Source organism: Penicillium brevicompactum (assembly GCF_028827555.1).
Source record: "Penicillium brevicompactum strain IBT 35665 chromosome Unknown utg000003l_segment0_segment0, whole genome shotgun sequence".
In the NCBI taxonomy this organism is placed as follows: Eukaryota; Fungi; Ascomycota; class Eurotiomycetes; order Eurotiales; family Aspergillaceae; genus Penicillium; species Penicillium brevicompactum.
Window position 1 is genome coordinate 3,377,205 of NW_026623206.1, and position 22,354 is coordinate 3,399,558.

At 49.6% G+C, this 22,354-nt stretch overlaps 8 protein-coding genes across 8 annotated transcripts; 5 read left to right on the forward strand and 3 right to left on the reverse strand.

Moving 5' to 3' along the window:
- Nucleotides 1-2,962: 2,962 nt before the first annotated feature.
- Nucleotides 2,963-4,051, forward strand: N7506_005152 (NAD(P)-binding protein; the record flags this gene model as incomplete). Its single annotated transcript, XM_056954446.1, has 5 exons — nucleotides 2,963-2,974; nucleotides 3,024-3,192; nucleotides 3,240-3,661; nucleotides 3,808-3,962; nucleotides 4,018-4,051. The coding sequence occupies 5 exons, from the start codon at nucleotides 2,963-2,965 to the stop codon at nucleotides 4,049-4,051; spliced, it is 792 nt and encodes a 263-aa protein (XP_056813335.1).
- A 1,638-nt stretch (nucleotides 4,052-5,689) lies between these two features.
- Nucleotides 5,690-8,719, reverse strand: N7506_005153 (ankyrin repeat domain-containing protein; the record flags this gene model as incomplete). The annotated part of the gene is made up of 1 exon (XM_056954447.1): nucleotides 5,690-8,719. One exon carries the CDS (start codon nucleotides 8,717-8,719, stop codon nucleotides 5,690-5,692), a length of 3,030 nt encoding a protein of 1,009 aa, XP_056813336.1.
- Nucleotides 8,720-10,081: 1,362 nt separating this feature from the next.
- On the forward strand, nucleotides 10,082-11,851 carry N7506_005154 (uncharacterized protein; the record flags this gene model as incomplete). The annotated part of the gene is made up of 1 exon (XM_056954448.1): nucleotides 10,082-11,851. One exon carries the CDS (start codon nucleotides 10,082-10,084, stop codon nucleotides 11,849-11,851), a length of 1,770 nt encoding a protein of 589 aa, XP_056813337.1.
- Nucleotides 11,852-12,208: 357 nt separating this feature from the next.
- Nucleotides 12,209-13,012, reverse strand: N7506_005155 (putative oxidoreductase, short-chain dehydrogenase/reductase family; the record flags this gene model as incomplete). Its single annotated transcript, XM_056954449.1, has 2 exons — nucleotides 12,209-12,583; nucleotides 12,650-13,012. The coding sequence occupies 2 exons, from the start codon at nucleotides 13,010-13,012 to the stop codon at nucleotides 12,209-12,211; spliced, it is 738 nt and encodes a 245-aa protein (XP_056813338.1).
- A 973-nt stretch (nucleotides 13,013-13,985) lies between these two features.
- N7506_005156 (uncharacterized protein) lies at nucleotides 13,986-15,959 on the forward strand (the record flags this gene model as incomplete). The annotated part of the gene is made up of 3 exons (XM_056954450.1): nucleotides 13,986-14,070; nucleotides 14,263-14,408; nucleotides 14,472-15,959. The coding sequence occupies 3 exons, from the start codon at nucleotides 13,986-13,988 to the stop codon at nucleotides 15,957-15,959; spliced, it is 1,719 nt and encodes a 572-aa protein (XP_056813339.1).
- Nucleotides 15,960-16,273: 314 nt separating this feature from the next.
- Nucleotides 16,274-17,165, reverse strand: N7506_005157 (DUF3425 domain-containing protein; the record flags this gene model as incomplete). The annotated part of the gene is made up of 2 exons (XM_056954451.1): nucleotides 16,274-16,962; nucleotides 17,018-17,165. The coding sequence occupies 2 exons, from the start codon at nucleotides 17,163-17,165 to the stop codon at nucleotides 16,274-16,276; spliced, it is 837 nt and encodes a 278-aa protein (XP_056813340.1).
- A 978-nt stretch (nucleotides 17,166-18,143) lies between these two features.
- Nucleotides 18,144-19,187, forward strand: N7506_005158 (alpha/beta hydrolase; the record flags this gene model as incomplete). The annotated part of the gene is made up of 1 exon (XM_056954452.1): nucleotides 18,144-19,187. The coding sequence occupies one exon, from the start codon at nucleotides 18,144-18,146 to the stop codon at nucleotides 19,185-19,187; it is 1,044 nt and encodes a 347-aa protein (XP_056813341.1).
- A 1,776-nt stretch (nucleotides 19,188-20,963) lies between these two features.
- N7506_005159 (DUF3716 domain-containing protein) lies at nucleotides 20,964-21,909 on the forward strand (the record flags this gene model as incomplete). The annotated part of the gene is made up of 2 exons (XM_056954453.1): nucleotides 20,964-21,022; nucleotides 21,126-21,909. 2 exons carry the CDS (start codon nucleotides 20,964-20,966, stop codon nucleotides 21,907-21,909), a joined length of 843 nt encoding a protein of 280 aa, XP_056813342.1.
- Nucleotides 21,910-22,354: the final 445 nt, after the last annotated feature.

The window sequence follows — 22,354 nt, forward strand, 5'->3', positions numbered from 1 at the left end:
TCCACGATCATCGGCGACTACTTTGAATCCCCGCAGACTTCGATTGCAAAGGTCAGCCGTCACTTGACTTCCAGGTAGCCGATAACCAAGGGTCATGGTCCCCCCATCTGCACTGATCAGATCAAATCTGATGATGTGAGTCGCTATGCCTGCCGAAATTCCTTCGGTCAAAATTAACGCACTCAGTGCTATATGACTTGGCAGTAATTGTGATATAGATGTTTGCGAAGCCTCGGAACGAGTCCTCCAGCTACCTACCATGTCAGGCAATTCCACCTACAAGCCAAGAGGCTTCCTTTTCATCAGTCGCACTCTAACATGTAGCTTAGGTACGGCTGAGCGGACGGAAAGCCCTGTTCTCCACACCCTGTGGTCTTATGTACCAGAATTGATTATAGTCTGAATCATATTAGAAGGAACAAATGTTCACTACAGTAGTTTTCGAATTCGAATCTAGTCAGTCTTTTCGAAGCCTAGGAACAGAGAAGTCGGAGCTCATGAAAAGGTTGACTGATTTTAGGCTGGGTATATTCCTTTGTCTAAAGCTTGAAATACTTTGAGCCAGTTCCTCTGCTTCCGCGATGTTTCTATAGACGAATCTGTTCGTTCCCAAACCGTTCCTAGAACACTTGCCGCGCCGTTATTTGTTTGCCATGGGATTACCCTTGAAATCTCATGAAAGTGTGCTAACACTTCAGATCTTTGAGAACCGTTTGTGCTTTCAGCCCCAGCAATATACATAGGCCAGATAGTGGATTTGAAAAGCTGACTGCGGCAAGATATTTGTGAGACGTGATGTAAGACGACTGACGGGATGTCCTGTCCCTGTAACGAGGTATGACTGGAATATTGCTCATCAGGAAGGATTTGGGCAACAAAGAGTAATGCGGCAGCCTTATATGCCGAGCCAATATGATAGTATGATGTGAAGTCATGTATCGGCCTTAAGACCTGAAGGCCTGAAGCCCAATCCGCAGGGTCAAGGTCTTCAGAGAATGCAAGATATCTTGAGCGATTGAAGAATTGAGTCTGCTTGCGTCGCCTAATTGAGAGACGGCCATTATAATTTCTGCAATTTGCGATGGACAGCATGAGTAATGACCCATTTCGGCATCTTTGAAGGAATTTGCAATCTGAGGATTATGATTGAACCACGAATAAATATCCCAGCTCGCCTTAGCAGAGGAAAGAGAGGATCTGAACATGTCTTGGCTAGGCCAAATTAGTTTTCTTGACCAAATCATGCAGCACTAGTATCTTACATGATAACTCGAGACACGGTCCATGCACATAGAAAGGTTTCGTCGCCGGTCATTCTGAGGGTTATTTCTGAGAAAGACGCCTTCATGAGGCCGGCTAAGCGAGTGGCTGCTTCGAGGTGCACATGCTAAACTCCATCCTCGGATTCAAGAAGCTCCAGGTATGAAAGAAACATAGTGGAAGCCAAGAGCGACGTACAATTGGAAAGATCTATTGGAGAGATCTCTTTCCTTAAGATTTCCAAAGCTTGTCCCTTATGAGAGAAAGAATCGATGCGAAACCTTTCAGCTTGCACCGACCTCGCCGACAAGTTGCAGAGATGGTGAGCAGATATAGCGATGATAGCATGATAGAGAGCAGAGCCGATGCCCGAACTTTCAAGCAGAGAATGAATAGGGGTTTGAAACTGGGAAGCAGAAGAGTGGATCACAAGGTCATGGATCGCATACGTAAGAGAATGAGAAATGTAGTATCGGCTGTCCGCATCAAGGCCCTGAAAACAAGGGTCAAACAGGGCCCTACAGAGCACAGTAGTAGGTTTCCGAGTCACGGAGATATTAGAGTGCCGCTGGCGAGCATTGATCTCGAAGGGCCTGGAGGAAAAACTGGAGGGTATCTCATAGAAGCTTTTCCCTGTCATTTTTCCACGACTGGCAACTCCTGGCACCCAAAGTATGCAGCGACCGTACCCCAGACATTCAACGTCTGATTGAGAACATTTTCTACAGGTGGGTGTGCTAAAATCGCATTTGACTCGACGGCGCCGACATGTGTGACACTTCTTCTCCGGCTCTGGGAAACAGCGACAGGAACGCTGCAGAAGACTTTTGATGTCACTCTGCCAGTCACATATCTCAGATTCGATCAGGATAGGTCGTATTTTATGACTAATCTCGGTTCCCTTCCTATCAATTCTGCGTGTGAGGATCATGCCTCCAGTCCGAACAACAGATCTCCAAAAATATTCCTTGAAGAACAGTGGATAACGCTTAATGGCGAAAGATCATTGTGGCTACTTCCGTGGTCTCGAGCTAGCTGTGCTACAGCCAGTAGCAATTTCCTTGCCTTAGGTTACCCATCGGGACGTGTATCCTTTCTGGGGTTTTGTGTTTAGTTGATGGGAGATTGCTTTCAGTTTTCTTCCTTCTCGTGTTTCTTAATTTGTCTTTCAAAAAAGGGTCTAGGAGGAGAAGAGACTTTATGTCACTCTAAAGCAGGGTTTAAGGTTGTAAAATGTGCTAACGTAACCAATGAGGTTCTTTGGTGCTTCGAATTTGCTATTATCGTAGGGTCTCACACTCGTTTTTGGTGTGTAATTAGCGCTTGTGGTTTATAAGTAGCAGAAAACATCATCTTCCTTTTAAAAGCTATCCTGATACTCTTTAATAAAGCTCCATGACTACATACATCAAGTACCTCGTTCCGGCTGGGTAATCCCGGGAAGTATGTTAGCCATTGACTGAACATGTATTTGGGTTGGATCTAAGGCAAAAGGTGCACCGCACATTGATACACCGCAATCAGCGTTGTACGGGTTTACCAAAAGAGGGTTGCTTTTCCCTAGGCACGCGTCACCATCTCAGCGTGATCGCCGGCCCCGGGGCTGGGGCTTTTGCTTTCCCCGGGCTTATCCGACCCTGGAAGACCCAAAATATTTAGCGGCGATTCGCTTCTTCTCAAAGACAACGACCGGATCGGTACCATGAACGACAAGGTGAGCATTGCGGCTGCTGAAACCCGGAACATGAAATAAGCATTGCCAGGTCTTTCTTCTCACTGGATCCTCTGGAGGTATCGGTATTGAAACCGGTCGTGCACTCGCGGCAACTGAGGGCAAAGTGTATCTTGGCGTTCGCGACTTGGTGAAGGGAGAGCAAGCTCTGAAAGAGATCCTCGAGCCCGGTCACGTGGAGCTGCTGGAGCTAGATGTTGGTTCATTGGAAAGCGTTCGCACCGCAGTCAAGACCTTCCTGTCCAAGTCAACAATGCGGGAATCATGGCATGCCCGGAGGTGAAGACAGCCAATGGTTTCGAATCGCAATTTGCAATCAATTATCTCGGCCACTTCTTGCTCTACAACTTACTCGAGCAGACACTCTTGTCGAGTTACACAACCGAGTTTCAATCCCGCGTCGTCAACGTCTCTTCTGCTGGCCATCGCATGAGCTCCGTTGTCCTCGATAACATCAACCTTGATGGTGAGTACGAGGCATGGAAGGCATATGGAAATGCCAAGACAGCTTGTATCTGGATGACGAACGAGATCGAGCGCCGACACGGTTCAAAGGGTCTACACGGTCTCTCGTTGATGCCGGGTGGCATTTTCACAGGTCTACAGCGTCACGTCGACCCGGAGACGTTGAAGCAGTGGGGTTCGAGTGAGCCTGTGTTGGGTGGTCAGGTGACCCGGTTGTCAGGGCATAGATAGCTCGCTCTCTCTCTCTTCTCTTCTTCCTTTTCCCCGTCCTCTTTTTGCCTAGCCAGAATCAATCTACTGCTACGTATACGCTTTATCGTAGATCGATTGCTTGCTATCAGCCTGCGCAGAAGTATGGTAAGAGTCCGGCTCAGGGCGCTGCCACCACCATGACTGCTGCATTTGGCAAGGAATGGAAAGGGAAGGGTGGTGTCTACCTGGAAGATTGCCAGGAAGCTAGGCCGCGGAACAGAGCAGCTAAGCTATGGCACAACGCAGGCCAAACGTGCGTTTACTTTTTGACTTGCATTGGCGATTGTTTGCTAACTCGATCGAGGCAGCATGGAGCAATTCTTACTTGACCGACGGTCATGATGTACATAGGACCAGCTATGCTATTGTGGCTATTTGTACAGCGCCGTTTCTACACTTGCACATTCTGGTATAAATACACGCATCACTTCCTTATATCAGACTACATCCTTTTTTTTTTCTTAACAGAAAGCCGCTGTTCCTTTTTAATTTGCTGTATGATGAAGCCCCAACTGACTTTTCATCGAGCTCAGAAGCAGACACGGGAGTTTCAACGTGTCTTGGAGGAAGATCCTCCCAGCCTTATCACAACCAATACCCGAATCAAGTTCACTTCTGACATCCTTGAGCCTGCATTTGAATGGGACCGCGTTCGGCGATCAGCAGCTCCATCGCCAGAGCCGTTACCTGGAAACGGGTCCCATGAGTTGGGTGGTTCCATGCTTGGTATGCAACTTAATACCAAAGACTACTTTATATATCCATGCTAACGCGAGGAAATCAGTGTCCCCGCTGTTGCAGGCTCTCCTTCAGGTTTGGGGCGAACCCCACACACAATAGCTTGTATTCTGTATTCAAGAAGCTAGAGATAACAGTAGCTGAAGAAGGCAACTATGAATGCGAATAAAACTGCGTAGGAAACCGATGTCAGATCCAGATTATTCCACGGGGTTGGATCCGTTTGTTGCTGGAGTGCTAGATGAGACGTTGAATCATCCAGTGACCCAACCTTGAGCTTTTCGGCAGTCGGTGCAGAGAACTCTTGTACAAGGTTACTCAAAAATTCCCTCAGTTGCTCTGGCTCTGATTTGTCGTGAGAGGGCTCGGAGTTTGAAACTTCAATCATCTCGTGCTTTTGAGTTGGATGAAGTCGACTGTGATTAGGGTACTTTTGGGCACAACCCTGGCAAAGTTGCATGTGGGCACAGACTCTGCACACATAAATAGGAAATGGAGACCTGCACATACCACAGACGTCCCTGTAGCCATCAGTGCAATGGCCAAGCATCGTACAGGACCTGCGAAGATTGAATAGGTCCCGAGCTTTATCCAAGTCATTGAGAGACAAGAGATAGTGACCTAGTTGTTGCAGAAGAGGCCCTGGGGTTTTCAGATTGGAGAAGAGAAGGGTCTCTGAGACTTGGAGGATTGATTGAAAAGTAGCCAATCTTTGATCATCGGGAGGGGTAATGGCTATCCCAGGGCAGTGGGTTTGGACTTGATGCACCAGCTCATCATTTCCTACAGCCCAGTCCAGGACATTTTTACCATATCCGTCTGAAAGAGCAGGATCAGCTCCAGCACGAAGCAGCCTCATAGCAAATTGAATGTGACCGAGACAAACGGCCAGATGAAGTGGAGTTTGTGCGAGTTTATCTCGGCGGTTCATGACAGACACATGTGCCGGTACGCGATTCAAAAACTTGAGCATGTCTTTCGAAGCCGCAATATGTAGAGGAGTTTGATCAAGTTGATTTACAAGCGACACGTCCGCGCCAGCTTGAACAAGCTTTTCAACGTAATCAATACGCCTCCGGTCAACAGCTGCCAAAAGGGAGGATCCATATAGCCCGCCCTCGATGTTGACGTTGGCACCAGCATCTAGGAGCATTTGAAGAATCTTTATGTCGTCTTTGCACGCGGCTGCCTGTAACGCGTAGCCATAATAGCCCCCCCTGGACGTTAGTGTCGGCACCGGCGTCAAGAAGCAACTGCATAATCTCGGTGTTTTCTCGAAATATGGCAGCATTGAGGGCATTTCCATATTCGCCCCCCTTGAGCATTTACATCAGCGCCAAAGCTGAGGAACCCTTGTACCACCTCAGGGGTATCTCCACATGCAGCAGCTTGCAATGCATATCCATAACGGCCACCCTGCGCATTGACGTCGGCGCCAGCACTAAGAAGAATCTGCACTCTCTCGCTGCCTCGTGTGTCTTGAGCAGCAGCAGCAGCGTGCAGGGCATAGCCATGCTCACCTCCCTGTAGATTGACATTAGCGCCAGCACCAAGGAGCATCAGCATTATCTCAGTGCTATGTGCGCGCAGATCGGCGGCCCATGAGACCATTTCCATCATGCCATCATCCAGTGATATGTCGACCGTAGGGGCGAATTCAAGCAGCGACTGGGCCATAAAGCTGAAACCTCCTCTCGCAGCGGCCTGCAAAGGATAGCCATGTGATCCACCCTGGGTGTTGACGTTGGCGCCCACGTCAAGAAGCATCCGCACGATCTCAGGACTTTCTCCGCTCCCAGCGGCAATTAGAAGTGCATCTTCACCTTCATCGTCCTTTGCATGAACGTCGGCACCATTCGCAAGGATAATATGCACAACCTTAGGGCTTCTACTTGATGCAGCACCATGCAACGCAAGGCTGGCTTTCCCATCCGGGGCAATAACGTCGGCGCCAGCGTCAATAAGTATCTGCACTAACTTAGCACTTCCTGCTTTAGCGGCGGCTGTCACCGCATCTTGATATTCGCCACCCTGTGCATTAACGTTGGCGCCAGCATCAATGAGCATCCGCACTATCTTGATCCTTTCACTCCTTATAGTGGCGACATAAAACGGAGTGTGGCCATCTCCGCCGGCAGCAGCGGCTTGCAGCGCGTAGCCATATTTGCCGCCCTCCGCGTTGACGTCCGCACCAGCATCGAGAAGCATCTGCACCATCTCGGGGCTCTGTCCAGATACGGCGGCGGCCTGCAGCGCATTGCCGTATTTACCGCCCTGCGCATTGACGTCCGCACCAGCGTCAATGAGAACCTGTACTATCTCGCTGTCCTTGTTGGCTGCGGCGGCGACTTGTAATGCAACCCCAAATTCACCACTCTCTGCGTTGATATCGGCCCCGGCTTCAAGTAATATTCCCACCACGTCTATTTGTCCTTTTTGCGCGGCCTCATGCAATGGATTTGTGTCAGCACGCGCTGTATCAATGCTTGCTCCATGGGCCAGGATCAATTCGACAAGCTTCAAATTCCCACAAGCAGCCGCGTCAGTCAATGGCGTGCGTCGAGAATTACTTTGTGCATCGGGCTCTGCTCCATTCTCTAGGAGTAATTTGGCCGCTGCAATGTGCCCTTGTTGTGCTGCTGAGTGTAATGCCGTGCATCCCGCCTCGTCTGTCATTTCAGTATTTTGGCCGTCCTGCAACACCAACTGTATCACGACAGTGAGGTTGGCAGCTGCGGCCACATGCAAAAGTGTGGTATCATAACATGGATAATCCACTGCTCTTGGCAATGAGAGTAGACGGGTGTATATTCGCACCCACCGCACAAAAAACTGCTTGAGTATATTGTAATCTTCTTTAAGCGCATCCGCCCCCGATGAAGTTCTTGTTTCAACACATTTTCGAGCATGCGTGAAGAGGTTGATGATAGCATATTCAATAAGAGGAAAGTCATTCTTGAATCGGTCACGGGTATCAGGGTCCATTTTTCGCACAGCATCGAGATGCGGCGGAATATTTGGACCCTCTGCAAGACATTGTGCCCATTTTCGAGATAGATGCATTGTGGCAAGATAGCCCAGACAAGATCGGTAAAGAGTCACTTGGCATTGATGAAGAACTGTTTCATCATTCAAAAGCAATTGGTCCCCGTTAACATTGTGGCACAAAAGTTCCAACCCTCTGCTGCGGAGGAAATCTTGGGCTGACTGATGTACTGCCTGTACAATAGCATCATCGTTGCCTGTGACCACTTCGGCCAATCCACCGGAGAGAGCTTTGATCTTTTGCTTCATGCGTTCGTCGTTTTCGATAAATCCGTTGAATTGCTTCCATGACTTTACGGGAGCCTTCATTCCAGCATCTTTTGCCACTATTGCATAACGCATTTCCGTCACAGTCAAAGGTCGCTGGGCAAGGCATAGCCATTGGAAGAATAGGTAAGACTGTGCTCGGTTCCTGTCCTCTATTACATGCTCCAACACGTACTTGTAGAGATTTTCCAAGCCCTTGGGGACTTGTCGCAACCAACGACGAATGTTTTCAAGCGATTCACCTTCATAAGCCTGCCGTCTAACAAGAGGAATCACCAAACGGGCCCATTGGAACAAATTGTTGGCTTGATGAATCATTTGCTCGACTAGCGTCTCCAATATATGATCATTGGTAGAATTTCCAATGTCAATCCCAGTGAGAAGATCTCTGATATATCTAAAGATGTCATCATGATTATGATCTTCTACATATATCTCTTCAGTCCCGGTGATCTCCATGATCGGATAGTGTCGGCATGAAATGCAGACTCGAACAGAAACGTCGAGTTTTTCTGCATTATTGACAAGCTGATGGAAATATGCTGCCATCTTTTGAGCGGACTCAGCTCCAGATTCGTCCAGAGCGTCCACAAAAACAGTGACCTGTTTCCGACTAGCGGACGACAAGATCACCTCCGCAAGCAACTCTTCCAGTACTCGCTGTGGCCATTCCCATTTGTGCTCGTCACTTCCAAATCGCTTCGATCGGGCTTCATAGATCTCGCACACTTTGGGGCGTACAGTGGAGTCGAACTCAAAGATCTGATTGAGTAACGATCTAAGCATCCCGAGCGGTGTACGCTGCAACTCTTCGCCCCGCGCTGTGAAGAAAAAGTCAAGCCAAATGATTTCGGATTGGTCTTGTAATCTCTCACGTCTCTCATGCAAAGATCGCATCAAGGTGGACTTGCCAGTTCCCGGCTTGCCTTTGATCCACAAAAGACCGCGTGACTGGCTCATCCAGGACTGATACTCTTCTAGCTCCAAGATCCATTGGCAGGTATTGGGATGGCAAGGCTCGATATTGTCTCTGCGATCTAGCATCCGTGGGAAGGCCAAGGATCTAAGCACCGCTATGAATTGTTAGCAATGAAACAACTCGTGAACATGAATTGAGACACACCATTTTCAATAGTTTTTGGATGATCCACTTGATCTGAGGCGGAACCGACGGTTGTTAATTAACGGACCAGGCTACAAAAGGCGCGATGATACGTACTAGGTGAAATATGGATCACACCGTGGTTGACTGCTATCTGGCTTCCATGGTTGGAACCAGGAAAAGATATCTCGGTTTGGTCCATTGTTCAAATTTGGTGCGAAAAATGGTGGTGTGTAGGAACTGGAGTTTCAGCCTCAGCAATGAATGGATGAACTCAGCCCCAAGATCAGGTGACCGTAGTTGCCTACCTAAACGCCAGAGTACTTCACGAGGTGGTTTGAGCTAAATGTAATGAAAAGCATTTCCCTTTCTATTCTCACATTTGACTACTCTACTGCGTGAAGAAGATATGTGGTTTTGTTCGAGCTCAGCAGTATAGGAATGAGACGAACTGTGTCCACGTATTTATTGCCCTTGTGTATAGAGCCCAAGAAGGCCCACCGACATGATATTGATATTCCGCTTACAAGGCGACAGCCAGATACATATGCTATTGGAGCGATAACTGAAAGTTCCACATAGGATCCATGGATATTCTTTAATTTCTTAATACAAAGAGGCGTAGCGTGCAAGGGGTCAAAACTGTTATTGATGCCTGGACAGCAATTCGCAGATCCTAGCTCTATATTTCATAATGAATGCACAGTAAATTTGGAATTTTCAAATTTTCCATGCAGCAACCAAGAAAGTAGGTGTTCAAAAGAACTAATCTCCCTGTTCCAAGATTTTTGGTTTATGGGATTCTCCATTCACATGGTGAAGCAAACCGCATCTTCTGGAGTCGCCTAAGCACTTGATTTCCTCTGCAACTTCTTGGCCTTCCCTTTCCGCTTTAGTGCTCAGGCCTTGCCGCTTTATGCTCACCGAAGATTACATAATCATCTCGCTCACTAAGGATCACCTGATCATTATATAAGCTGGATGACTTTTTAGGAAAGTCTTTCGGCCGGGATTGTTGCCACAAACAGCTAGACCCCGAATTGTGACCCATATCAATGTGCATCCCAAGCAAGTTAGGTCATACTTCACTCTTTAACCTGAACCTGAAGACTGGAGAAGCTTACTAGTCCTGCATAACTCACGTGGATGACCACTTTCACAATCAAATTCGCTGCATTCTGACCAAAGTACCTCGACTTCCCGCAGCGGGCTGGTGCGTCATGCCTTCTGGCAATGAGCCATGCGGCTCAATGGAAAATGTCCTTGATGATAATGCACCTCCTACATCGAATACATCAACCTTTCTACGTCTTCAATGGGACCGCCCGAAGTTGGCGCGGAACCGCGACGTGCAGGCCTGTGAGCAATGCCGGTCTAGGAAGATCAAATGCGATCGAGCGAAGCCCCATTGTCGATGCTGCAGCACGTATGACCGACCCTGCACATACCGACCAAAGGCTTTGGACCGCAGGCAACAAAAGAGAGCCGTGGGGAATCTGGCGACGGAAGGAAGGCGTGTCTCAACTCGTACTCAGAACCAACAGTCGAGCGGAGGGCCAGAGGAGAAGCAAACGATCCAGTTCAACCAAGTCGGCCATCTCAAAGCATTAAAGGATGTCCGACTACGGTATTTCTCGAGCTCATCATGGGTGGCCGGGGCTGAGGAGTCAAACGTCTCTCACGACATTCCTTTTCCTGCGCCAAACGGGAAAGAAAAACCACCAGGGCCATCAACTCAGGCATCCAACGACTTCATCTATCTTGCCGAGGTGGACCAGCTCATTGCATGGTATGCGAAATATTGCCACTTCTGGTTTCCACTGGTAGACTGCAACGAAGTTATTGCTGCAGTGCACGAGCAGCGAAACCACGGAGGCTCGAAGCCCGGTGCTCTCGCACTAATTGCATCTATGTGCTACACTGCTACCCGATCCATCAAGGCGTCAGGGAGCACCAATTCATGGTGCTCGCTTCCCTCCTCATTCTGGGAAGAAGTCACGATTCAAATCCTCGCCGAATCCGGGTTTCCAAGTCGACCCGATCTAAATACGGTTCGAGCAGGTTTCTTTCTTGCTATACCCAGCATGACGGAAGGGAGCTCTCACCCAGATCCCAGCTCAGTCTCTATCCTTGTAAGGGCCGCTCAGTCTCTCGGCCTTCACCGGGACCCGCTGTCCTTTCAGCTATCTGCTCCTGATGCTGAGCTCAGTCGTGTTATATGGTGGTCGGTTCGCGGTTTGGACATCACATATGCGATATCGCATGGCCTTCCACCACTGATTCACCCTACAACTACGGATGTTCAATTCGTCGACTGTGGGCATGGTTCGGAGCGCAAGCTTCTTAGTGCGGTAGCACAGACAAGCGCATTGATCTCAAAGACTCTGCACCGTATCTACGGCGTGAGCCAGCCAACCCTTCGCGATATTAAGGAGTTGGATAACGAGGCAGAAAATATCTACGCTGAAGAAGTATCTGAAGATCAGAATTTCCACATGGACCCCATGCAAAGATTCATTGCTATGAGTCGAATGATGTGCTGCTGCAAGATGATGATTATTTTACATCAACCTTATCTGCGAACATCGCAGTGGCCTCAAGACTCTAGATCAAAGGCTTTAAAGTATTGTCAAGATTATACTAATGGCTTTGTAACTGGACTCACAGACGAATCATTAGCGCCTTACAAATGGGTGTTGGGGCATTTCGACGTGATCCACGCCTGCGCTATTATACTCCAGGACCTGATCCAAAATTGTTGCTCGCCAGAATCAAACAGCCTTCGTGATGCGGTCGATGTCTGCTTTTCGGCCTGTTCAAAATGGCACCATCCTGTTTGGACGCAGCTGGAGTCGCTCCGGTCAAAGGCTTGGGCGGCAAATGGATGGCCTCTGAATAGTCTGGGCCCTGAGATATTGGACTCAGACGTCAGCTTGGCAGATCATGACCCGCTTTTTGCGTGTTTCCTCTGGGAAGAGCTGTTGGTATGATAAGGAGAATAAAAGTACTGGCTCTTGGGCTGCAATCCCTCCTCAATGAGAAGGTTGTCAAGATTGCCATGATCCACTTGAAAATTTGAAGCGGCTGAAAGAGTGCCATGTGGTTTATAAATCAAGGGGAGTCACACGACAGTCCTCGGATGAAGACTGGGCATCAAAGAGAAGCCGTTGGTGGAATCACCTTCTATTTTTTGAAACACCATTCTATGTTTAAGAATTCAAGGCAAATTCATGACCAATACCTAGCTGCTTTTCCATCAAGCTTCCAGCAGAGAAAGATCCATCGACCTGATGCATTGATCACGCCATGGTTGCTAGAGCCGAAAGGAATCCAAGGCGACTTCGGCATCAGGTCGCTGCCCCATTGACTTTCACAATTTGTCCCGAAATCCACGAACTCTCTGGGCGCCACAGCAAGCTCACTGCGGCCGCCACCTCGTCCGGCCTCCCAAGCCGCTTGAACGGACAGAGCTCCGCAAATATCTGGGTGCTGTCATCGGTGTTGGACTTGATAAAAGAATCGGTTGCGGTAGGGCCCGGCGACACAGCGTTGACTCGGATTCCACGTTTTGCCAGTGTCTGCGCCATTGAGCGCACCATCAGGTTCAGTGCTCCCTTGGTCGAGACGTACAGGAACATATGTGGCGGCTGGGTACTGAAGTCGGTCAAGTCAGAGGAGATGAAGATAACCGCACTTCCGCTGCTCATGTAGGGGAGAGATCTCTGTGATTCTAGCATTAGCACCAGCAGATACTGGATTACGAAAGACGCAGCAAGGCCGAGTCATACCTGCACGAGCAACCATGGTCCTTTGACATTCACGCCGAACGCCATATCAAACTGGTCTTCCGTGGCCACCTCCACGTCAGCTAACGGCACGTAGGCCGCGTTTGGGATGACCACGTCAATCTTGCCGAATCGTGCGACGGATGCCTTGATCAGTCGGTCAATATCTGCGGATTTCGAGACGTCCGCCTGGACGGCCAGCGCGCGACTAGCCCCAATCTCCGAAACGACCTGGTCGGCGCCCTGCGAATCGGAGTTGTAGTTGACAATAACACATGAACCTTCTTTACCGGCCTGAAGGGCGATCGCCTTGCCGATGCCCTTAGAGGCGCCGGCCACAAGAACCACACGGTCGATGATGGACATTTTTTGTTCTGAAAGGTACTTTCTGCAATCACGCAGTAAAGAAAGTCGGGGCAGTTCACACGTAATTTATAGGTTTGATTGGCATGGAATTTTCTTCTGTCATGACTACTGCAAGACTCCACTTATAACCTCTTTCACCTTTTACCAAGGTGAAAGCTGGTGGAGAAGAAGTCGATATCCGTATATCGGCGCGAGGGTCATACCTTCAACCAAAACATGGCTGCAGCACCTATCCATGGTGGGCTACGTCTTCTCCTTCTGTGAACCTTAGGATTTCTGCAGTGAAGAAAATGAAATCTTATTCCTGATTCAGCAAAAGGCGCGCATCGGAGCAACACATGTAGAGGTGAGCATCAAGAGCATCCAGCAGCACGGGGAACTCGGCACGGCGAAAACGCTCTACATACTCCAGGTATTCCCGCCTCGGGGTCAGTTCTGGATCTGGGAATGGGATCAACAATCCCCGGCCGAGTAAACTTCCAAATCGGGTAATAGGGCAAGGAGTCATCATCGGCGATACCGGACAGGGTCGATCCAACCTGTTCTCATAACCTGATGCTTACTAAAACTGCTGTTCTGGACCCTGTCAACCCCCTTCCAAATACAGAGTACTGGCTCTGGGTTAGAATTAACGGCGATGTCGGCCATTTATTACCAATCTACATCGCCACAACGGCGAGACGGACGGCCTGCTTCATTACAAAGTATGCTGTCTTTTGACCCACCTTTCTATTGTAAGTAGGTCTTAACACCGAACGAGGAGCAACTTGGCCCTTGAACATCCGATAGGAGGAATCAAGCAGATGAGCATTGAGGACCCCGGGTGGCCAGGTGTTATCACTCCAAGAATTATAAAGGGCTACCGAACACCTCGTAGCTATAGGATAACTGGCAATCACTCACCACGACTATACCTAGTCATAAAACCCACCATTTCTGAGATTCATTGATCCCACCGAAGAATACGGTCGATATGGGTTTGGAAGTGCAAACCCAGTTTCTTGTCGTGGGTGCCGGACCTGCGGGACTCGGCCTAGCCAGCTTTCTTGGACAACATGGTAGGTATTCCACGAACGTCATGGAAGTCGCAGTGATATTTACCAGGGTGGGTAGGGCTCGAGGGACTCGTTATTTCTAAGGCGTCCGGTACCGCGGACACTCCTAGGGCTCATTCGTTTAACCCCTTCGCTTTCGGCATGTCGATTAAAAGACCCCCCACCGACCTCGCCTACCTACTAACTGTATTGCAGAATGTCTGCGCGACCTGGGGATTGAGAAGCAAGCTCTTGAGCAATCAGTCCGCGGTCGTGCCTTTCAGTCAATGCGCTGGTCCCAGAGCATGGTCGGCGAAGAATATGGCAAAGTCCTAGGATGGGCCGAGCATCCGTCCTGTGTTGTAAGTCTACCACCAATGTCCCAATTTTATTCTTCTAGTGGGTCTTAACTGAACTTTTGTCAGGGCAACGCGTTCGGCATCACTCCGTGTGAGTATGCTGAGTTCTCCCAGTCGGAATTGGAGCCTCTTCTAGTGCGGTATGCTTCTCATCACAAGTTCCAAGTCCGGTTCTCTACCGAGTTGGTGAGCTTGCAGGAGCTAGACTGTGATGGTGTGCAGGCAGGGTACATATGCACTATCCGGGACAATCTCACCCATGGGACCTTCCACGTCCGCACCCAGTACCTGTTCGGTGCAGATGGGGCACGAAGCCAGGTAGCCCGGCTGCTGGATTTCAAGTATCTCAGCAAGCCCAGTGGTGGCAAGGCCTGCAATATTCTTATTCGCGCGGACCTGGCAAGTCATATGCACGAGGACCGCCACGCTGCTCTTCACTGGATCTTGAAGCCCGATCGGACTTCATTCTTCGGCCTCGTGGCACATCTGCGCATGGTCCGTCCCTGGGATCAATGGGTGCTGGTAGGCTTTGGTCCAAATGGTAGCGACCCATTCGAGGGGCTGACGCCTGAAAGCCCCGAGTTGATCCATTGTATACGGGAACTAATTGGAGATGAATCTGTTGATATCGAGATTCTGCGTATGGATCACTGGACTGTGCGTGAAAGTATCGCCGAGATTTACTCCATTGACGATGCTAATGTTTTCCTCCTTGGTGATGCCGCACATCGCCACCCTCCTGCATTTGGGTTGGGGAGTAATACTTGTGTTCAGGATGCGTATAATCTTGCGTGGAAGGTTGCATATGTGTCTAAGGGACTTGCAGGCCATCAGTTGTTAGCGTCATACAGCAAGGAGCGCCAGCCCGTTGGTGCTATGCTTGTTCGGGAGGCTAATAACGGCCTTCACGCGCAAAAGGATGTCTGGCAATCAGTGGGAATGTTTGCTGCAACCCCGGAAGAAGGTTCAAAACAACTGTCTGTGCTGTTTCAACCAACTGATGAAGGGGCGGCGTATCGCGAGAAAGTCCATCATGCCATGAAGCACATAGAGACCGAGCTTCATAGTTGGGGTGCCGCTTACAATCAGTGGTACGAATCAACTGCGGTCTATCTTGCGGACGAGGAGAACGGCAGGCCAGAATTAGAGGGCAGTCCAATCCTGCAAGTTCAAGTCACAACATATCCTGGCAGCCGACTCCCTCACGCTTGGCTGGATATCCCTACCCGTGGCAAGAAAGTTTCGACACACGACCTAGCTGGCAAAGGTGCCTTTTGTCTCTTCACGGGGATCGGTGGTGACGGTTGGAAAGAAGCAGCCAAAAACATCGCCAGCTCAACCGGAATCCCTATCAATGTGTGTGGTATCGGCTTCGGGCTCGACTACAGTGATGTGCATCGGGACTGGCATGAAAACCGAGGGGTGGAAGAAAGTGGCTGCGTTCTTGTCAGGCCGGACAGATTTGTTGCTTGGAGATCTAAGAAATTAGTCCCCGACTGCCAGGGCGCGCTAACGCATGTTTTGAACTCGATTCTCTCTAGAGATCAGGTATGAGCAGTATACAGATATGCTTTTCGACTTTTGAAGTGACAGATATGCCTTTGTTAAATGTACAGATTCACATCGTTATTTCGTCCGTCATCAATACCCACCATTCTCTATCGGAAGAAAGAAACAGAAATTACGGTATGGTAGATTTGTATTGCCAGAGACGAAGAGAAGAAAGAGAGAAAGAGAGAGAGAGCCCTCTTGAAATACTCTGTCTAGCAGCAGGAAGCCTGGCCAATCAGGCACCCAACAAGGCTCCGGACACACCTGCGGACTGCTTGCCTTCTTTTAGACGTAATTCATTCGACCGGCTATTACGCCTAAAAGCGAAGGCGTCCCTCACCTCTACTGTGTCGCCAGTAATTTGTCGCTTCCAGAATTTCGCTGCAACCTTGCAAAAGCCACCCCCATCTTTTAAGGAAAGGTACTGTTGCTTCCCAGTTACGAGGATCTGATGGTTCGCCCCAAACAATTAAGCCAGCACCCTCCGTACCGTTACCTCCCCATTCCACAAGGTCGGCCCACAGTTGTTCTTCGTCGTCTTCGGTCAAGATTTGAAATACATGTGTTACCACCAGTAGATTATCTCGCATCCTAGCCAGGGGGAACAGATCGATCCAAGGGTGATGTGGGGTTCTCAGCTGGAGGTCTGTCGGAACCAACGACGGGGGGCCGGAGGGAGTTACAAGATCTGTGGATCTTGTCGGCCCTGTGAACCCAAATGGCGAGATAGAATGGCAGATGAGCCAATCGACTGGTAGTTTAAGGGCTGTGGCGTTCGATGTCATAGCATTAATTGTATTCAATTGGATCACTCTCATGAGCTGATCCGTATTGGGCTGGTTTGTCACATAACTGTGCAGGGCATCCAAAGCAAAATCTTTCAGAAGAGCGCGTCTTTGACGCACAGTAGTCGTAGTGAGTTGCTCATTCATTGCTCTTTCTCCCACATCGGTGGCCCCTTCAGTGGACCGTTCCTTGGCACCCTGCTTCAAGTTCCTTTTGCGCCCTTTTTTCCGCAGAGGTTAGTCTGTAAATCTACAAGTACCATTCAAATCACTCACAGGCCCTCTGGTTCAATCTGTTCTGTAATCTTCTCCTCTCCTTTGAATCTGTGACACCAGCCCAATCCTCTTTCTGGCGCGTGATGTAACTCTGATGGGACATTTGCCGTAGGGCGATTGGCTGGTCCAGCTTGTCGGAAGAGGCCATGATGAGATCTGCGGTCGGATTCGAGATCGAAGGAATGTCCGAAGAAAGAAATCGCAAAGGCCTCGGGACCTTCGGGGATATGCAGGCGGCTTACATGATATTAAGGTTGGTGGAAGCTAACGTGCCGATTAAGAGGTTATCTCGCGTGAGTCTCGTGCCATTGGACGATCCTGTGGGTTTAATTTGGGCGCTAATGCAGGCTGCTTATGCGCCAAGCACCAATGATAGGAGGTTATGTTGGTGCCCGGACCCACTATCCTCAGTTTTCTTTATCTTTGTCTCCTCGTTGGCTCACACCCGTGGTCTAGGCACACGCTAACGAACCTCATCTCTAAAAAGAGAATAAGACCGGCGAGACATGGTCCTAATCGTGGGGAAGTGGCAATCCTGAGGTCCTGTTGAAAGCCAAGACCAGAGACTTTCCGAACGGTAAGCCCATGGCACCTGCGGCCGAGAAACTTTCCTATTCAGGAAGTGACTGACGACCATCATGCGATGATCCTTTCCTGGGCCGGAATCGTATAAGCCCGTTGCAGCTGTTGAGCCATGGTACATACTCCGGACAATGGAGTAAACAACGCTTCTGCAGGGTGCAAGTCGCGTGGGGCCAGTGCTAATCTCGCTGATCCTCACCTCCATGCTAGCACCGGTTCGAGCCATGAATACCGCCTCACGTTGATTAGGGGGATAAACTCTACCTAATTGGATTCATCGACTGCGCATCACCAATCACGGCACGACGGTATTGTCTCGGTGAAGAGTATTGGCGCCACGCGGCCCTGGTATGGTGGGTACATTGGCAAAAGCTGGAAGCATCTACAGAAGTAGCAGAACGTTAGCAGTGGGACAGGCATCAGTATTGGAACTAGTGGCTATAAAGCTCACGACACGCTGGGTGATGTACAGGCTCTTCAGTCTTCATTCTTTCTTTTCCAACCACCCTTCTTCCCTGGCTTTTTACCCTCAACAGCAGGCATCATGAGATTGCTCGGAAACACTGTCACCGTGCTGAGCATGATGCTTCCCCTTCAAGGAATGTCGGCTTTGGCACAGAATATGTCGTACGGAGCCGATAACTTCTACCGCAGCGATGTTGTGAAGGTCACACCCATCACCTTCCAGGATCAATACCGCACCACAATCCAGGGAAACCTTTTCACCCGCAACAATCTGACCCACGGCATTAGCTCCCCTGCTATTGTTGTTGGCCATCCAATGAGTGCGGTGAAGGAGCAGAGCGCAAACCTCTACGCCACCAAATTGGCTGAGCAAGGCTTTGTCACCGTCTCGTTGGATCTTCCTTTCTGGGGCGCCAGCGGCGGTGAGCCACGCAACGGGGTATCCCCAGATATCTATGCCGAAGCATACAGTGCCGCCGTCGACTATCTCGGCACCCAGGACTTTGTGGATCGCGAGCGGATTGGTGCCCTCGGTGTCTGTGGAAGCGGCGGTTTCGTGGTCAGTGCAGCAAAGATTGACCCACGGCTGAAGGCTATCGCAACAGCAAGCATGTACGATATGGGCGCCGTAAACCGCGATGGGCTACGGAAGTCACAGAGCCTCGAGGAGCGCCAGGCTATCATCGCCGCAGCCGCGGAGCAGCGCTGGGTCGAGGCGAATGGGGGTGAAATCCAGTACTCCGGCGGCGTCCCAAGTCAAATCACAGCCAACACGAGTGTCGTCGACCGCGAGTTCTATGACTACTACTTTACTCCACGTGGCGAGTTCATTCCCGAAGGCACCAGGCGGGAGCTGGAAACACAACGGACAACTACCAGTAACCCGAAGTTTATGAATTTCTACCCGCTCAATGATATTGATTCGATTTCGCCCCGCCCTCTTCTATTCATTGCAGGTGACCAGGCACACTCGCGTGAGTTCAGCGAGTACGCTTATGCAAATGCAAAGGAGCCTAAGGAGCTGGTCTGGGTGGCAGGTGCCGGTCACGTCGACCTCTATGATCGTGTGGGCCTCATTCCTTTCGACAAGCTCACCCAATTCTTCCGGGTGAACCTTCGTTAGGCTTGGGAAAAGACACCATCTTATTGTGAATGGAATGGAGACTCCTGTCTCTAATTCCTACTTCTAATTGGGCCGCGGGCCGCTGTCTGGCTTGTTGTTGTGCAAGCTACGAGGTCGACTGTGTTGCCCTCTGAGTACTTGATCAATGTATTTTGTCTTTGATCCCTGCCCATTACCCTGCCAATCTAAGAAAAAGATTGTATCATCATGCTTTCCATTTAGTTCAAGGAAGCTACTACATCAATTGAATCCAATATTGGACATTCCTATTTCTTTTACAACGCGGCGACTATACCAGCGAAGAAATTCTTTGATGAGTGTATGATCTGGAGTCGCACAGCCTGGTCCGATATGGTATCTCTTGATCCTATTTCGTTGAATGAATCTAAGAGTCAGTCGGAAAATTATCTGATGGTCCCTCGTGTACTAGTGTATCGCAACTCACTTCATCCACTGATCGACGGCTTAGCGGTACATCTTCTTGGTCTTGGGTATTTTTTTATCTTCGTCTCGGATGCGATCTTCAGCTGCATGAGCGCCGAAATTATAGCTGCTCTTTTCCGCTGGCTTATGACGCGTCTCTTTGGCGAGATCATCTTGCTGGGCAAAGAACAGCATTCGACCGATGACCAAGATAAGAATGAAGGATCAAAGTGTCCCAATGACCCAGGGAGGTAACATAGCTTCAATTTATACCTCCGAGTCTCAGCAAAGGTACCCATAAATAGAGGGATCTTCCTCTTGCGTCATTGAAGCACAGTTTAAATCTGTGCCTTGAATTTTGGCATCATTTCCGCTCCATCGCCCTTTTTGGGCGGGTCGGGGCTGAGGGTGGAGTAGTATGGAAGACCTCTAGAAATTGAAGCTGACCAGGCCATCAGAATGTGATTCAGAAATAAACAGTACTGTGAGGCAGGGGCCCTTTTGGGTATGGACGGAGCGTGACTGAGTGCACAATAGATGCCTTCGACAAATCCCGAGGTCTCCGAGTAATCAAACACGCTCACTGAGCAGCCAATTACACTCACTGGGATTTACTCAGTGAGCCTGACCCTGAGCGCCCTGATAAAAGCGAGCAGAGGAAATATGGTACGCATACCTAGTGATTTAAGTACGGCTGAGTCGAGAGCTATATTAACTCCATTACCAGTCTTCAAAATATTTATTCTATACACAGAAGCTATAAAAAGTTTGAAAGATAGGATCTCGGTAGCATCGAACACCATGTATATGCTAGATTGGAATTATTTCCCCAGAATAGCCCTGGAGTCGATCAATGGTATTATATAGATCACACTTGACTTACAGCACAACTTGGGTAACTAGCCACACAACCTCGGCATTGAATTTCCGATTCAGACCAACAATGTCTCAAAGCAGACTTTTAGCGCATGTAGATGAGTTAATAAACCGTGGACAGCTGGGCCCAGGCAAGAACGAGGTATACTTGAGCCAAGAATGAGGGCCTGATTTAAGTACAAAGTTCATAGACTGCTGTGATCCTACCGATGTAGTAGACCTGAGCTTACAGCTATATATGCCGGGGCGTTATGTACTTCAGATGAAGAGGTGGCTCTCTACTGTTTACTTTCTCCTCAATTTTGTCCCCGGTCAACACCACCCTCTCTACCTTCTCTGCGTTTCTTCTCTTCACTCTTAGCTCCTCACTTTCGTCCCGCACCACTACTACCATCCATTTTCTCTGCAAGTCTCTTGTCTTCACTCTTACCTGTCAACCTTCGTCCCTCGTCAGTACTGTCATCGTGCTTCTACAAGATGGCTGTACCACAACCGACCAATGTGCAGCAGATATTAGCACCACAAGATGATACCCAGTGAGTATCCTTCCAAGGCTCGAGAACATCTGAGTCAACTACGGGTCCAGACTCCATGGGTCTGGTACCTAACCATACTGTCTGATAACTAACATCATATAAGCTCACCTGCTGAAGAACCTGGCCATCACGATGTTGGCGTCCCATTCACCATCCCCCAGGCAATAGCCGGCGCAGGACACACAGATCCCGGCGAATGGGCCGAACTCGTGAAAACACTGCCATGGAAAGTTGCTCAAACCGCAAACCGTGTCAAAACCTCCGCAATCGCAGTAATGGTCCAATGCCCATCCCGCCGAGAGCCAAGCCAGCGATCGACAACTCGATATACAGGAAAGCGTCTCCACGAACGGGTTTCTGCCAGCGCTGCCAACGTCGAATCGATCTTGATACAGACAGTCGGCGAAATTTCCCAACAGGAGTGCCAAAGCTGTTTGAAAGGACACGGCCCATGGGCACAATGCATCCGATTCAACGACATCGATCGAACAGTCACGGCGTGCGGAAATTGTCAGTGGAATGGAAATAAAGGGCGCTGTGACTTTTACCAACCTCCTATCGGTGGGGCGAAGCCCAAGGGCCGTAAACGCGCCCGCTCATCGGCATTCTCGCTGGGTGACCAGCCGATTCGCCGCGGTAGGGATGTGGAGCGGGCCGCAGCGTTGGAGGATCTCGAGAAACGCATACGCCAACTTCAAACCCGCCTGTACCTGGATTCCTCCCGATTAGCTTTTGTGCGGGTGATGATGGCACAAGCGAACGCCTCTGAGTCGATCCCGGACATCAGGGCCAATCTTCCGACCACGACCGCCGACGAGATAAAGGCTGAGTTTGATCACGTTCTCGACTTGGTGGAACAGATGAGACTGGCGGACAGAGCACTGTGAATCTCTGAAGCCTAGGTTGGTCCGAGGTTACAGCAGCTTCGTGGTGGTCTTTCCTTTTCTTCTTCTTCGAATACAGCCTTTGCAGCGTCACGCACCGGAATTTAACAATTGCTGTCCTCTATCATTGAGCTTTAGGACCCGTCGATTGATATCATTTTCCAGGCCGTTTAGTCCAACTCGAAATTATGGATCTTCAAACTCTTGCTTCTCTCCACGTAAGGTGCCGAACTTGGACTCGAAGTATTTAGATTCAGGTGGAAATGCACGCGTCGCATTGAATGGTTTTGCACTGGCGTGTTTGCACTTCTACGTCTGATCGGCACAAGCTGCAAGCTTGTAGCCATCAATAGTCATACCTGGGGCCTTCCGGCGGCTGTACTTGTCTGTGGATCCCTTGGCATGATATGGATCATGTTCCTCAAATTGGTGAAAAGAATGCATAAGA